General features: G+C 44.1%; 1 protein-coding gene across 1 annotated transcript in view; it reads right to left on the bottom strand.

Annotated features, from left to right (window-relative positions):
* Window positions 1–17,819, bottom strand: part of LOC126299414 (glutamate receptor U1-like) — a 298,401-nt gene that overhangs the window by 166,115 nt on the left and 114,467 nt on the right. Inside the window, exon 4 of the mRNA XM_049991308.1 lies at window positions 17,349–17,648. Within this exon, the coding sequence (XP_049847265.1) occupies window positions 17,349–17,648 (300 nt within the window). The remainder of the gene's footprint in view (window positions 1–17,348; window positions 17,649–17,819) is intronic.

The raw sequence follows: 17,819 nt of genomic DNA, 5'->3' as shown, positions 1-17,819 counted from the left end.
CGTCTGGAAAATGTGTTCCGAATAGAGCCGGTGGTAAATAAGTAAAAAATTAAAACATCATTCCTGTCTACAGAAATAACGAAAATGTAGTAAGCGATTAACTTCTTCCTTTCATCATTTTATTAAAAACTTGAAATTATGTGTAAAGTTTGCTGGAAGTTGCTAAGTGTTTTCATTCTCAAACACTACATATACACTATATGATCAAAAGCATCCGGACACCTGGCTGAAAATGACTTACCAGCTCGTGGCGTCCTCCATTGGTAATGCTGAAATTCAATATGGTGTTGGCCCACCCTTAGCCTTAACGATAGTTTCCACTCTCGCAGGCATACGTTCAATCAGGCCCTGGAAGGTTTCTTGCGGAACGGCAGATCATTTTTCACAAAGTGCTGCATTGAGGACAAGTATCGATGTCGGTCGGTGAGGCCTGGCACGAAGTCGGAGTTCCAAAACATCCCAAAGATGTTTTATAGGATTCAGGTCAGGACTGTGCGTAGGCCAGTCCATTACAAGGATGTGTAGTTCAACAGAGGGAAGCAAGGAGGTGCTTCAAACATCAATGTAGGTCTGTGCTGTGACAGTGCCACGCAAAACAATACCGCGTGGATCGCCACATTGTGTACCGTGATTCGTCACACCACACAACGTTTTTACACTGTTAAATCGTCCAATGTTTACGCTCCTTACACCAAACGTGGCATCGTTTGACATTTACCTGCGCGATATGTGGCTTATGAGCAGCCGCTAGACCATGAAATCCAAGTTTTCTTACTTCCCACCTAACTGTCATAGTACTTGCAGTGGATCCTAATGGAGCTTGGTATTCCTGTGTGATGGTCTGGTTAGATGTTTGCCTATTACACACTTCGACCCTCTTCAACTGTCGGCTGTCTCTGTCAGTGCCGGCCGCGGTGGTCTCGCGGTTCTAGGCGCTCAGTCCGGAACCGCGCGACTGCTACGGTCGCAGGTTCGAATCCTGCCTCGGGCATGGATGTGTGTGATGTCCTTAGGTTAGTTAGGTTTAATTAGTTCTAGGCGACAGATGACCACAGATGTTAAGTCGCATAGTGCTCAGAGCCATTTGAACCATTTTTTGTCTCTGTCAGTCAACAGACGAGGTCGGTCCGTACGCTTTTGTGCTTTACGTGTCCCTTCACGTTTCTACTTCACATCGGAAACAGTGGACCTAAGGGTGTTTAGGAGTGTGGAAAACACGCGCACAGACGTATAACACAGGTGACACGCGCTCACCTGACCACGTTCAAAGTCCGTGAGTTCCGCGGAGCGCCCCAATCTGCCGCGAGTTCCGCGGAGCGCCCCATTCTGCTCTCTGACGATGTCTGATGACAACTGAGGTCGCTGATATGGAGTACCTGGCAGTAGGTGGCAGCACAATGCACCTAATATGAAAAACGTGTGTTTTTGGGGGTGTCCGGACACTGATGGCATAGTGTATTAATTCCGGAAAATTGTGCTGGACAGGCACTCGGACCCGGATTTCTCGCCTATCGCAAGCGGTCGTCTTATCGTTAGGCTATCCGAGCATGACTCACAGCCAGTCCCAAACTTCCATATGTTGTCAACCATTTGTCTACAGCCACGCGGATTAACCGAGTGGTCTGAGGCGCTGCAGTCATTGACTGTGCGGCCGATCCAGGCGGAATTTCGTCCTCCCTCGGGCATGGGTGAGTGTGTGTTTGTCCTTACGATAATTCAGGTTAGTAGTGCATAAGCTTAGGGACTGATGACCTTAGCAGTTAAGTCCCATAAGATTTCACACACACACACACACACACACACACACACACACACACACACACATATTTGTCTACAACCTGTACATTCCCGTACAGCGAGGCCTTTTTACTTCAAAGTCGCTTGCCCGCTGAAGGAGGATAAAGACGATATTGCAGTGCCTGTTTTATCCGGGATTATGAGGCTGCGTTGCTTCAGACATGCGTATCGCATCGTACGGGCCCTGGTTATGTTCGTCTCCTTGGAGACCATTTGTAGCTATTCATGGACTTCCTGTTCCCAGACAGCGATGCAATTTTTATGAATGACAATGCGTCATGTACTGGGCCACATTTGTTCGAGATTACTTTGAAGAACACTCTGTACAATTCGAGCGAATGATTTGTGCAACCAGATAGCCCGATGTGAATCACGGGACGTAATCGAGGGGTCAGTTCCTGCAAAAAATCTTGCATCTGCAATACCTTCGCAAATATGGATGGCTATGAAGGCAGCATGGTTCAGTATTTCTGCAGGGGACTTCCGACGTTTTCAGTCTATGCCACGTCGAGCTGCTGCACTACGCTGGACAAAAGAAGGTCCTACACGATATTAGGAAGTATGCCATGACTTTCGTTGCCTCAGTGTATGTTACTAAGCAACTATCCCGGAGCCAGAACCAAGACCAGTTGCAGGTTGCCTATCTAATGGCTTTCAAGGGCACTAAATTTGATTTTCAATATTTATCTTAATTATTTATCGAATTTAAAAATTTTAAATACTGTCTTAATCTATTCACTGAGAGGTACTGTGTAATTGTATGTTTATTGTTTCACACAGTAAGACAAATTTAATAGTTGTCTAGAGGCAGCTTATGTGACAGAACTGCAACCCCTCAGCAAATTGCTGTAGATTTAAATGCTGGGCCATCAACAAGTTTCAGCGTGCGAACCATTCACATCATCGATATGGACTTTCGGAGCCGAAGGACCACTCGTATAGCCTTGATGACTGCACGACACAAAGCTTTACCCCTCGCCTGGGCCCGTCAACGCTGACATTGGACTGTTGATGAGTGGAAACATATTTCCCGATCAGACGAGTCTCGTTTCAAATTGTATCGAATGCATGGACGTATACGGGTATGGAGAAAACCTCATAAATCCAGGGACCTGCATTTCAGCAGGAGACTGTTCAAGTTGATGGGGGCTGTGTAATGCAACTGTGCAGTTGGAGTGACATGGGACCCCTGATACGTCCAGATAAGACTGACGGGCGACACGTACGTAAGCATCCTGTCTAATCACCTGCGTTCATTCATATCTATTGTGCATTCCGTCGGACTTGGGCCATTCCAGCAGGACAATATGACACCCCACACATCCACAACTGCTTCAGAGCTAGCTCCAGGAACACTCTTCTGAGCTTAAATACGTCCGCTGGCCACCAAACTCTACAGACATGAACATTATTGAGCATATCTGGGATGACTTGCAACGTACTGTTCAGAAGAGATCTTCGCCCCTTGTACTCTTACGGATTTATGGACAGCTCCGCATGATACATGGCGTCAGTTCCCTCCAGCACTACTTCAGACATTAGTTTATAGCATGCCACGTCGTGTTGTGGCACTTGTGCGTGCTCGTGAGGGATCTCCACGATATTAGGCAAGTGTACCAGTTTGGCTCAAATGGTTCTGAGCACTATGGGACTTAACATCTTTGGTCATCAGTCCCCTAGAACTTAGAACTACTTAAACCTAACTAACCTAAGGACATCACACACATCCATGCCCGAGGCAGGATTCGAACCTGCGACCGTAGCAATCGCGCAGTTCCGGACTGAGCGCCTAGAACCGCTAGACCACCGCGGACGGCGGTGTACCAGTTTCCTTGGCTCTTCAGTGTATATGCCACAATTAAGAGCCTGTGGCTAATGATCTGTGAAGACAGCATGTTGTACTACTTGGGGACATACTAACAGAGAACTTAACCGTAGTGGAACCCTACATGATACAGTGCTGCACGTCAACCATAGAATTTCTTTGCTAAACGTTAGCCGCCGTGTGTCGGAAAGTTCAACGTATAGCTGCAAAGAGGTGCCATAAACGTGACCGTGAACGTGTATTCGAAAGAAACAATCAAGCAAGATTGAAAATTATTTTGTTCATTATGGAAAAGAAGTTTTGAATCCTGCTTCTTCCGAATGAGGGTTCTATGTCCAAAATTCTCCATCATTTCAATTAGTAGGATGAGGGATCCCGATTTGGGTTCATTTTGGTATTTACCCTTGTCCACTACTGCTATGTGTGCCCTCTAATTATCTAGATGTAGACAAATATTAAACTCACTTCTTTTTGTACATGAATCATGGTCGCTTGTTTCTTACATGGGCAGTAGGATGATATCCAGTCCAACGCTAGCAGAACTGCAATGAATTCCTTCAGCTACCCGTATTTTTTAGTCGGTGATTAAGTGGCGAAACAAATACTCGTTTGGTTCATTGTCAACTCTTATTGCTCATAAGCACTCCAGAGCGATCCAAATACTAGTACGAGCGCTGTAGTAGGTAATCACTGATACGGTGACTTTGTAAGCAATAGTCGGTACGAGAGCTGTACAGAATATTTCTGTACAGTAATGTTCTTGCTAATAGCTCGAACAGTCCACGGGTATACTGCCGGTTCATAGTGTCCAACGGGCACAATATTTCGGCGATCAGACATGTCGCCATCGTCAGGTGCGCTGACGAACTGAGCTCCTGAGGGCGGTCGACTCTCAGCAAAAAGTACGAACTGGCGACCAGGGCGGACGTAGCTAGCACATCGACGCTACGACAGATTCCGACGCCCACGTCTTCGCGACCGCCGGCTCGCGGGCGCGGACGGCGAAGAGAGTGGTCCGCGGGGGGAGGGGATTTAAATCGGACGCCCGCCCTCAGGAGCTCAGTTCGTCAGAGCACCTGACGATGGCGACATGTCTGATCACCGAAATATTGTGCCCGTTGGACACTATGAACCGGCAGTATACCCGTGGACTGTTCGAGCAAACAAATACGCCGGGAGAAACTGAAGAATCACTTCTTGCTAATTCATGACATATGTATAGATCTACATCTACATTCATACTCCGCAAGCCACCCAACGGTGTGTGGCGGAGGGCACTTTACGTGCCACTGTCATTACCTCCCTTTTCTGTTCCAGTCGCATATGGTTCGCGGGAAGAACGACTGTCTGAAAGCCTCCGTGCGCGCTCGAATCTCTCTAATTTTACATTCGTGATCTCCACGGGAGGTATAAGTAGGGGGAAGCAATATATTCGATACCTCATCCAGAAACGCACCTTCTCGAAACCTGGCGAGCAAGCTACACCGCGATGCAGAGCGCCTCTCTTGCAGAGTCCGCCACTTGAGTTTGCTAAACATCTCCGTAACGCTATCACGGTTACCAAATAATCCTGTGAAGAAATGCGCCGCTCTTCTTTGGATCTTCTCTATCTCCTCCGTAAACCCTATCTGGTACGGATCCCACACTGATGAGCAATACTCAAGTATAGGTCGAACGAGTGTTTTGTAAGCCACCTCCTTTCTTGATGGACTACATTTTCTAAAGACTCTCCCAATGAATCTCAACCTGGTACTCGCCTTACCAACAATTAATTTTTTATGATCATTCCATTTCAAATTGTTCCGCACGCATACTCCCAGATATTTAACAGAAGTAACTGCTACCAGTGTTTGTTCCGCTATCATATAATCATACTATAAAGGATCCTTCTTTCTATGTATCCGCAATACATTACATTTGTCTATGTTAAGGGTCAGTTGCCACTCCCTACACCATGTACCTATCCGCTGCAGATCTTCCTGCATTTCGCTACAGTATTCTAATGCTGCAACTTCTAAATCGTGAAGTGCTGACAAATATCAGTGCTTAATAAAGCGACCGAAGAAAAAGTAACGGGTGAAGCCACGTGTTGCACTGATGCCAGCCGGCTGAGGTGGCCGAGCGGTTCTAGGCGCTACAGTCTGGAACCGCGCGACCGCTACAGTCGCAGGTTCGAATCCTGCCTCGGGCATGGATGTGTGTGTGATTTCCTTCGGTTAGTTAGGTTTAAGTAGTTTTAAGTTCTAGGTGACTGATGACCTCAGAAGTTAAGTCCCATAGTGCCGAGAGCCATTTTTTTTTTTGCATTGATGCCACATTTAATTAAAATATGAAGGAAATGTGGGCTCTCAAAACGTACAAGGTATCTCAGACAGAAGTCAAGGAGCAAAACCGAGCAGCGCAGGGAGTGGTTCCCGATGAAAGGCTGTAGAGCCCCAATATTCGGCCGTAAACGAGAGTATTAGGTGGCTGATTCGGAGAGATGTGCTGTTGGTAGGGTAAAAAAGAAGCCAGTCGTAGAACGCAACAGACAAGCTTATAAATCAGTACAAAAGTGTTGGCAGCTAGCCGTCTAAGGGTTATCTCGCTAACTTGGATCGTGGGGGTCCCGAGGATGATTCCCGACCGTGTCAGCGAGTTTCTTTAGTCGGGGGTTAGGTGTTTGCGTTGTGCTAATCATTTCATCTCAGATTCAACACAAACACGCGCAAGCCGCCTAAGTGGCGACAAATAGAAAGTCTTGCACCAAGCGACCTAAAAACACCAGACGTGGTCACGTGGCCAATAATGCCACACGGCCATTCTATTTCAGTACAAAAGTAACATAAAAGTTTATTGTTATTTGTCCAAGCTAGGGTTCCTTTCGCTCTCGATGAGTCTTTCACGCCAGAGTTTTGACAAGGAAATGTGAAGGCTGAGATGTCCGTCCATCTGTAAAAGAAAGTTGTATTTTTAATTTTCAATCAGGCAGACCTTTAATTTGCTGTTACTACGTCGACAGATTCAATTCCCCAAGGTTGAATTTGATCTGTATGGTCGAATTTGATGAATTTTATAGTCATCGTACTAGGAACATGAGAACATTGACATCGTTGCCCAAAAATAATGAGTGTGCAGGATCCTTTTGTGTCTCTTACATGAAAAGAACGAAGACTCAACCCAGCATCAAATATACTTGAAAGCCACAGAATTACTTTCTTCTCTGTAGTTTAGTGTGTATACAGTGGCTGTTTCATACGCAGTTAACTTTTGTCCTTCTTTTAGGGTTTGGGGAAGTTTTTTCACTTTATCGTCAGATATTTTCTTTGCTTTCTTCATAATACGGAGTATATTTCCCAAGTTACTGGGGTGAAACAAGCATAATGTGTCTAAGAAATGCATTTAGTAATGCATTGGTACTTATGTAACTATAAACGATTGCTCTGAAAAAGGAATATCTATCTACCTGCTACTCAAACACTGAGACTTTGATGTGTTAATGAATATCATCTACCAAACTACAAACTAGTTTTTGTCTGTGTGTAAATTCAAATGTAAACTTTAAGGGAATACTTAATAAGTCTTTAAGTTTTATACCGACGCAGGTACCCAATCGCACACGAGCACGTCATACTCCAACGTATACAGGAATACCTGTTGTTGTAATCTTTTGGATGTATTTCGTACTGCTACAGAATTTCACATGAGATAATTACTGACATAAGGCAAACTCAGTTACTTGTACTTAATAAGAAGTGCATAAAAGTGTAGCGTAAAAATTCGATTATCCTTCTAATGGTTTGGAGGATCTGAAAACAAGACGAGTGGTACAAAATTACTTGCAGTGAAAGCTCGAAGAACCACACTAATTGAAAATAGGCATACATTCGAGAAACATTTATTTTATCAAATACGATAAGGACTACGTATTGCGAATGCATAGAAAGAAGGATCCTTTATTGTCTGATTATATGATAGCGGAACAGACACTGGTAGCATATATGGGGGTATGCGTACGGAACGATTTGAAGTGGAATGATCATATAAAATTAATTGTTGCTAAGGCGGGTACCAGGCTGAGATTCATTGGGAGATGCCTTAGAAAAAGTAGTGCAACAACAAAGGAGATGGCTTACAAAACACTCGTTCGACCTATACTTGAGTATTGCTCATCAGTGTGGGATCCGTGCCAGGTCGGGTTGACAGAGGAGATAGAGAAGATCCTAAGAAGAGCGGCCCGTTTCGTCACAGGGTTATTTGGTAAGTGTGATAGCGGAGATGTTTAGCAAACTCAAGTGGCAGACTCTGCAAGAGAGGCGCTCTGCATCGCGGTGTAGCCTGCTGTCCAGATTTCGAGAAGGTGCGTTTCTGGATGAGGTATCGAATATATTGCTTCCCCCTACTTATACCTCCAGATGAGATCACGAATGTAAAGTTAGAGAGATTCGAGCGAGCACGGAGGCTTTTCGGCAGTCGTTCTTCCCGCGAACCATACGCGACTGGAACAGGAATGGGAGGTAATGACAGTGACACGTAAAGTGCCCTCCGCCACACACCGTTGGGTGGCTTCCGGAGAATAAATGTAGATGAGGATGTACTAATGACTTACGAGGAGACTGACTGTCGTCACCGGATAAGGACCTCTGGACCAGCAGGATCAAATAGGATCATTAGACAGATATCAACCAAAGCCGCGCTCTCTTGTCCTACTTATTTCATTCTTTCCTATCGATATTTCTTCACAGTGTCTTGTTTTTTCTATGATTGTTGCAGATTGGGAACTGTGTGATCATTAGGAGGTACGTTAGAGAGGCATGACAGAGAGCTGTGGTCATACTCGTAAGAGGTTGAGTGTAATACGAATATGAGGCTTTTCTTGCGACAGTATATGGAGAGTGTGGAGGTGACGGGATACATTGGTATCGACACAGCTACCCGACATTGGAAAAGGCAATGTAGGCAATGGGGATTTGCTCTTTTGATTTTCAACATTTCAGGAGGTTCACGATTTTCATATTTTTCAGGACTTTCATAAAATGAGGCATTTTGATCAACTGGTCAAGAACGTGAACAGGGAAAGGAATAAAGATCTGAGGGGTGAAGTGGAGTACTTGACATTCAAGAACTGGTACAGAGGAGTAAATTTTTAGGGTTTCAGATAACCGAGCTGTGTTGGAAAACGTAAGGTGAGTCAGATAAATGTTTTGTATATGTGGAGGATGGTAGGTAGAGATAATCTCTATGTTGTGGACATCAGTATAAAGGCATGGATATTTGTAAGCAAATTAACAATGTCGGCTGGAATAGTAGTGCACAATGTACAGGCTGTTTCAAAAAGGACTTTATAACTTTGACAATTTCTATAAATTAATTCACAGTACCTACAGAGGTGACTATAGTGTCAATTTTTAGGGAAATACATCAAGTTTTATCTCGAATAGTTCGCTAGTGTCGAATCGCACCGCAAGGAGCGCTAGAGGCAGTGTGTTAAAGCTGGACCCGAGCTGTGTGATTCTGGTTGAAGAATCTAAGTCGGCGACAACAGTTCAGCATTATTTCCCTACCAAGTACGCTAAAGAACTTCCTAGTAGGCCTACAATTTATGAGCGGCATAAATGTTTTGTACAAACAGGATGCTCGGTAAGACATGTGAAATCATCAGGTCGTCCAAGCACGCCTGTCGACATTGTTGTGCGAGTGAGACAACGTTTTGTCAACAGCCCTACGAAATTGACCCGACATGCACCTCGCGAACTGCAAATCCCACATACGACTGTTTGGCGTGTGTTGAGAAACCGTATCGATTTGAAACCGTTCATATTGATGATTGTACAAGCAATAAAAGGCACTGATAAAAATGCTCGGAAGAACTTCTGTGCGGATATGTTAAATCGATTACATGAGGATAAAAATTTCTTGGACAAAATCATCTTTTCTGACTTTTCACTTAAGTGGCAAGGTTAACACGCATAACTAAGATATGGGGCAGTGAAAATCCACGTCAAACATTGCAACATGCTCGTCCGGGATTTTCTCTGTGACTGCTTTCTAGGTCAATGGATTTGCCGTAATGCACCAATTCCATGCCCCCCCTCCCCACACCTTCCCCGTGTACCTTCTGTGCCGACTTCTCTACCTGAACTTAGAACAAGAATTTACTCCGCCACTGAGCACTGAGCAAGTTACACCTGCAATGCTACAGCGAGTTTGGGAAGAATTTGATTTCCGATGAAATGTGTCCAGGATAACTAACCGAAGCCACGTTCAACATCTTTAAGGTAAAAATATGTTTCCCAACAAAATAACACTAAACCCAGCTCTATATATTCTTTCAATAAATTTATATGAAATTTTAAAGTTGTAAAGTCCTTTTTGAAACATCCTGCCGGCCGAGGTGGCCGAGCAGTTCTAGGTGCTACAGCCTGGAACCGAAGGACCGCTACGGCCACAGGTTCGAATCCTGCCTCGGGCATGGATGTGTGTGATGTCCTTAGGTTAGTTAGGTTTAAGTAGTTCTAAGTTCTAGGGGACTGATGACCTCAGGAGTTAAGTCCCATAGTACTCAGAGCCATTTGAACCATTTTTGAAACATCCTGTATATGCAATAGTATGAGATCCAGCATACTGACAAATAGAATAAAATGGTATCGTATTTGATGTCAGTAGTACAGTATAAAACTAGAAATTAACGATTCAAGAGGCAGAGGGAGGATATCGGTATAAACACAGTGGGCTCTTTGCGGTGTTAGTGTGTGCGTGTGTGCCTCTACTCCAGATAGGAAACAGACACCATTAGTGTCAACGCGTGTTATGTACATAAACCACGATTGTGACGCTGCCACGTGGAACACAGTAATCATAACATAAAAAAGCCAAAATCGTGCTTACATGGAAATGGGACTCAATTCTTCAAATCGCCAAGAAGCTGAACTGCTCAGGTGCAGTGACAGATAATTACGTTAGACTGGGCGATCGGTATGGACAGAACGTAAAATATGGGCTTAGTAAAAAATAATTTGAGGAATCTAAACGGTTCATTTTGCGCAAAGCAAGGATTGCAAACTGTTATCGTCCTCAAATTGTTGCTGATTTACATCTTTCAGTGACTACCAGAGGCCTACGACAAATTTTGTCAATTGACAACCCAAACACTTTGCATTCAAGAAACGAATGTAGAAATCTGCTCTAACACCCAAACATTAACATGCTAGATTGAAGTTTGCTAAAAAAAAACATATGGCATGGGCTTCATAATGGGATAAAGTGATCTTCAGTCATAAGAAGTTCAATTTACATGACCCAGATGGATTTCGATATTATTGGCATTATCTACGGAAAGGGAAGCAGGTAAGAATGAGCAGAAATTTTGGTGATGGAAGTGTTATGATTTGGACAGCCCCTGCGCTGAAGGTAACTCACACATCGCATGGCTGACCACTGCAATGAACTCTTACATGCACAGTGAGGTGCTAGAGACAGAACTTATTAGAATGTATGAGGACCTACAGAACAGAGGTCTAATGTTTCAACAAGATAATGCATCTTTGCATGTTTCTGATACAGTCAAAAAGTCGTCTGAAGATAAAAATATCTATATCTTGCTCTTGCCTGCACGTAGCCCAGATATGAACCCCGCGGGAAACCTTTGGGGAATACTCGCAATGGAAGGCAATCTGAGTTCGTATGTGAGCTGAAAACTGCGATACGATAAGAGTGGGGGAAAATTTCACTGCAAGAACTACAAAACCTAACAAAATCAATGGCACAGACAATTTTTGAGGTAATTAGGAAGAACGGAGGTTGGACAAAGTATTATCAGTGCAATAAAACAATAGAACAGCGAGTGACTTTATACCAATTTCTACACAGGAAATGCAAACGCCTTATTTTGTTACTCGAGTGATGGTAGAATCTATGTAATTTCTTCATGATTGTTTATGTCTTATGTGTATCTACTACTGTCCTAATACAGTCGATACAGTATACTAAAGACATTGTGGTATTACAGTCATATTCTTATGACTGCCTCAATTCTGATTTCCATTGCTGTAGTAGCTTTAGTAATTCTGGTCCATTGTGGACTTTCTTTTGCATCGTTATTCGACAGAATCAGCAGCTTGGTTTGCAATCATAGTTAATTCAAGATATTTCAGAGTATTAGGAAGATGGCTGTAATCTTGATGGACTGTGAGTTGGAAAGTGGGAAAACGGATGAGAGGTGTGCCCGAGCACTAGCTGAAGTAATGATGATTAATCTGGCACGACTTTGGGGAAGTCTGGAGCTTTACGTGAAGGGCAGAGAATCTGGTGTCACCTTCATATTGGTCAGGTGGATGAGAACATGTAACTTTGGCGTATGAGCTGTGGAGAGGAAATAGAGGGTGGAAGACGAAACTGATCCATGGGACACTGATGAAGATGTGTGGAAGCTATGGATTTGCAACTTCGTATTAGTTTCAACATAGGGTAGATGTACAGAAAAAAAGGTGCAGCGCTGAGCCATAGCCTTACGATCACCTGCTTAATACCTTGCTGGTTCGTCAATGGAATAATTCATAGCAGCGATTCTGCTTATCATGGATTCGACAAGTTGAGATTTCTAGAGGAAAGTGGAACCGAATGTCTAAGAACAGATCCCACAATTTCCATAAATTACGGGCTGGTGGAGTGTGAGTGTAGAGCTGGTGCCCGATAGCATTTTATATATTTTCTATTGGATTCAGATCTAGTGAATTTATTGGAATCAACATGAATTCACCATAAAGATCCTCAAATCACTGTACCACGAACCTGGCCTTGTGATAAGAACAGTTTTCCGGTTGAAAGATGTCATCAGCAACGGGGAAGTGATCGAGAATGAAGGGATGCATGTGATCCTCAATTTCATTCACATAGTCCTTAGGTTTCATGGTCCCTTCGATTGCTACTACAGTGCGGTGTCGCATCGTAATTTTTACCCATTATGTTTTACCCCCTTCAAGTTGTTGAGTGTTTACCTATCGGGCGTTATTTCGTTATCTGGTGTGGAAGAGATTGTGCACGTTAAACAAAGGGGGATATGTTAAAACACTGAAGCAAAATACGCCCAGGCATTTAGAAAAGTTGGGGAGGTGGGCTAAATTCAAATTTGTACAACATACTGCCCTGTAGCTTCTGTATAACTAATCCAAAGTTCTTCAGGCACCATCTCAGTTGCACAGAGCTTAACCAAACAGGGAATTTGTGGGACGAACTCTATAGGAAGCTTAGGACAACTACAGTCAACTTGAAAGAGATTAAAAATAACGTGAAGAAAGAATGAACACCGGTTACCTGTCGCTGAAGCGTAACGTGAAGCGCACTAACTTACGAGACACAAAAATGAGCCAAACCCCGTTCGAATCCGCGCAACGGATTAACGACAGTGGTTTGTGCACCAGCCAGCCTCAATGTGGGTTTTAGGGCGGTTTCTCGAGCTCTTTTATGCAAATGCTTTCCGGCTCAGAAAATACGAGACACAAACAGTTAAAACACGATCACGTACTGAACGAAGTTTGTATAATTCACAGACGGGTGGCGCGCACCACTTCCCTTCCTTAAACAACTGACAGGTGCGGTGACAGGAAGGGCATCCGGCAGCAAAACTAATAAAATAAGTTCGTCGAAACTTGAGTACAGTGGAGCCCGTGTTAGAGGAGGCAAAAACTGACGGAAAAAAAGGAAAATAAGATAAAAGTGTGCTTGTGTGCACCGCTAAAAGTACTGGTGACATACAGCAGCGTTTGGAAGCGGTTATAAAGCAGAAGGAATACTCCATAAACTATTGAGTTCCAGTATTATTCCCGTATTCAGCAAGAATTGTGTTGCTGCCCAAAATTAGGTTTTTGGGTAAGTTCGTACCGTTTTTGTTTTTGGGTGTTGGTATTACGGTTGCTACGACTTTATTTATCGGTTTCAATTTTCTAACTGTAGTTCACTGTTGCTATTGGAGTTTGCATATCGTCATTTTGTCGTTGGGAGACAGTGTGTAGACTTGTGGACGTTAGAAACTGGAGTACCAAGAGGAGAAATCTGAACATTTCCGACATAATCTTCTTTTTGCGTTTGATAGAGAGGTGACAGCAGCTGAGGCAGTCAGCAGTATTTGCGCCGTGTATGAGGATAATGCCATTCGACGGAGCATGACAAGAAAATGGTTTCTCGTTTAAGCAGGATAGGTTTCATATTACACTACTGGCCATTGCTACACCACGAACATAACGTGTTACAGACGCGAAATTTAACCGACAGGAAGAAGATGCTGTGATATGTAAATTATTAGCTTTTCAGAGCATTCACACAAGGTTGGCGCCGGTGGCGAAACCTACAACATGCTGAATGAGGAACATTTCCAACCGATTTCTCATACACAAACAAGAGTTGATCTGGATTGCCTGGTGAAACGTTGTTGTGATGCCTCGTGTAATGAAGAGAAATGCGTACCATAACGTTTCCAACTTTGATAAAGGTCGGATTGTAGACTATCGTGATTGCGGTTTATCGTATCGCGACATTGCTGCTCGCGTTGGTCAGGATCCAATGACTGTTAGCAGAATATGGAATCGGTGGGTTCAGGAGGGTAATACGGAACGCCGTGCTGCATCCCAACGCCCTCTTATCACTAGCAGTCGAGATGACAGGCATCTTACCCGCATGGCTGTAACAGATCGTGCAGCCAAGTCTCGATCCATGAGTCAATAGATGGTGACGTTTGCAAGACAACAACCATCTGGACGAACAGGGACGATGTTTGCAGCAGCATGGACTATCAGCTGGGAGACCATGGCTGCAGTTACCCTCGACGCTGCATCACAGACAGGAGCGCCTGCGATGGTGTACTCAACGACGAACATGGGTGCACGAATGGCAAAACGTCATTTTCTCGGATGAAACCAGGTTCTGTTTACAGGATCATGATGGTCGCATCCGTGTTTGGTGACATCGTGGGGAACGCACATTGGAATCGTGTATTCGTCATCGCCATAGTGTAGTATCACTCGGCGTGATGGTATGGGGTGCCATTAGTTACACGTCTCGGTCACCTCTTGTTCGCATTGACGGCACTTTGGATAGTGTACGCTACATTTCAGATGTGTTACGACCCGTGTATCTACCCTTTATTCGATCCCTGCGAAACCCTCTATTTCAGCAGGATAATGCACGACCACATGCTGCAGGTCCTTTACGGGCCTTTCTGGATACAGAAAATGTTCGACTGCTACCCTGGCCTACAAATTCTCCAGATCTCTCACCAATTGAAAACGTCTGGTGAATGGTGGCCGAGCGACTGGCTCGTCACAATACGCCAGTCACTACTCTTGATGAACTGTGGTATCGTGTTGAAGCTGCTGTACCTGTACACGCCATCCAAGCTCTGTTTGACTCAGTGCCCAGGCGTATCAAGGCTGTTGTTACGACCAGAGGTGGCTGTTGTGGGCACTGATTTCTCAGGATCTGTGCACCCAAATTGCGTGAAAATGTAATCACGTGTCATTTCTAGTATAATATATTTGTCCAATGAATACCGGTTTATCATCTGCATTTCTTCTTGGTGTAGCAATTTTGATGGCCAGTAGTGTATGATCATTCCACTATCGTGCGATATTTGCATGCAGTGAGTGAGGTTCGGAAATCAGCAGCATGGATACCCCATACTCTAAGATACTCTAAGCCAAAACCACAAAAAATCAGCGGGAGGCCATATGTGCGTCTGTGCTTGTTTGTCGTCGATTGGTTCGTGAAAAACATCGACTATTCCTATCCTGTATCGTTACTACTGATGGGAAATGGTGTCTTTATGCTAACGCAAGGAAAAGAAAGGAATGATTGACCCCGAACAAAGCAGCAACTCCCACAACAAAGACCTGAGCCGTTAGAAAAAAGATAATGTTTTGCATCTGGTGGAACAGCGACGGCGTGGTAAACTAAGAATTGCTTCCCCGAGGTGTAACCATCACTGCCAACATTTATCGTCAAGAACTGAGACGTCTTGCGGGACGCAATCCGGAAACAACGACCAGGAAGTCTGCGTGAAGTGATGCTACTCCTCAATAACGGCCTTTTGTATTCTCTTAGACTTCCAAATAAAGTATTCAGGAGTTGAAGTGGGAAGTGATTCCGCACCCACCTTAATCACCTCTTACGCACTCAGATTATCACCTACTCCGGTCTCTACCGAACAAACTTCAAGGAACTTCCTTTACGGATGAAAATGTGCTCCGAGAATGACTCTACGGGTTCATCGCCTCAAAACCACGTGATTTCTACAGTCGCGAAATACAAAAGTTACCCCGGCGTTGAATGATTGTAGTAAATTAAAGCCTCTGGTCTATGTGTCTGTTGCGCTTATTAAACTTATGAAAAAACTTATGTAAAAACCAATCCAATATTTAAGACAGTATACTGTTAAGCTGCGAAATATTATTTATGAAATGACTGCGTTCTTAAGTTACTTTATACAGGGTGGTCCATCGATCGTGACCGGGCCAAACATCTCACGAAATAAGCGTCAAATGAAAAAACTACAAAGAACGAAACTTGTCAAGCTTGAAGGGGGAAACCAGATAGCGCTATGGTTGGCCCGCTAGATGGCGCGACCATAGGTCAAACGGATATCAACCGCGTTTTTTTTTTTAAATAGGAACCGCATTTCTTATTACATATTCATGTAGTACTTAAAGAAATATGAATGTTTTAGTTGGACCACTTTTTTCGCTTTGTGACAGATGGCGCCGTAATAGTCACAAACATATGGCTCAAAATTTTAGACGAACATTTATTGCAATAATGTGCTATTTGCAGGTAATCACTCTGTAACAGCATGCGTTCTCAGAAATGATAAGTTTACAAAGGTACATGTATCACATTGGAACAACCGAAATAAAATGTTCAAACGTATCTACCTTCTGTATTTTAATTTAAAAAACCTACCTTGTACCAACTGTTCGTATAAAATTGTTTGTGACTGTTACAGCGCCATCTATCACAAAGAGGAAAAATTGGTCGAACTAAAACATGTGTAATAAAAAATGGGGGCTTCCTAGTTAAAAAAAACGCAGTTGATATCCGTTTGACCTATTGCAGCGCCATCTAGCGGGCCAATCATAGCGCCATCTGGTTTCCCCCTTCAAGCTAGCAAGTTTCGTTATTTGTAGTTTTTTTCGTTTGATGCTTATTTCGTGAGATATTTGGCCCGGTCACTATCAATGGACCACCCTGTATATTATATCCATCGTTTACATTTATTAGAGAAATCTTCCTTCCATTTATTAAAAGTTCATTTGCTTGTCAAATGTGTATGCGACAGTAAACCACATGCTATTAGAAATACTGAACTGACCGACCAAGAGCTACTGCATTTCTGATCATATACCTGGGAAAAGACTAAAGTTTATCACCTAGGTCTGCAAGTAATAGAAACCACACTAGATGGTGAGGCAAACAGAATGCTAGCCCAAGTGTTGAGAAGCAGAAGCGGGTCTTTGGTAATAGGTTCCGACTGTGAGGTGGAAAAGGATTAAGGTTTATCGCTTCAAACTGCTTGTGATAGAAAACCCATACAAGACGATGCAGTAAACAAAATGAGAGCCAAGGTGTTGAGCAGCGGAAGCATAGACTTAAGTAGTAAGTATTGGCAATGCGATAGTACTTAGGTTTATCACTTGGTGGTACGAGCAACGGAAAAAGCCATGCAAATGAGGCGAGAAAGAGGACGTGAGTGATAGCTTACGTGGTAGGTGATGACGGTGAGCGTAGCACCCCTGAGTGACCTCCTGCGGAGGTAGAGCGCGGTGACGTCGTTGTGGGCCGTGTAGAGCCCTGCGGTGGGTGTCCAGCGGCCGAAGAGGGCGAACTCCAAAGGTTGGCGGCGGCCCGGGTTGAAGACCTCTGTGATCTCGACCAGCTGTCCGCCAGGCGACACCTCGGCCACCAGCAACAGTGTGTCCAGCGGCACGTAGCAGCTCCCCAGACGAGCCCGCCACTCACTGCCGTTCACCGCCACCAGCCACGTCAAGTCTCTTCTCAGATCCTGTCACACCCGTGACATTCAAAGGACCTGCACTGTGTTCCAGTTTAGTTTAAGACTGACAATTACGAAGGATGTAGTGGGGTGACACTCGTGCTGGAGATAGATTCAGCGAACATCAGATCTGTAGTGGCAGCAACAACCCATGGTTGCTTTCTCTCCACCCACTCCCTT

The sequence above is a fragment of the Schistocerca gregaria genome, chromosome X (assembly GCF_023897955.1).
Source record: "Schistocerca gregaria isolate iqSchGreg1 chromosome X, iqSchGreg1.2, whole genome shotgun sequence".
NCBI classification, from domain to species: domain Eukaryota; kingdom Metazoa; phylum Arthropoda; class Insecta; order Orthoptera; family Acrididae; genus Schistocerca; species Schistocerca gregaria.
This window is presented reverse-complemented; position numbering and strand designations above follow the sequence as displayed.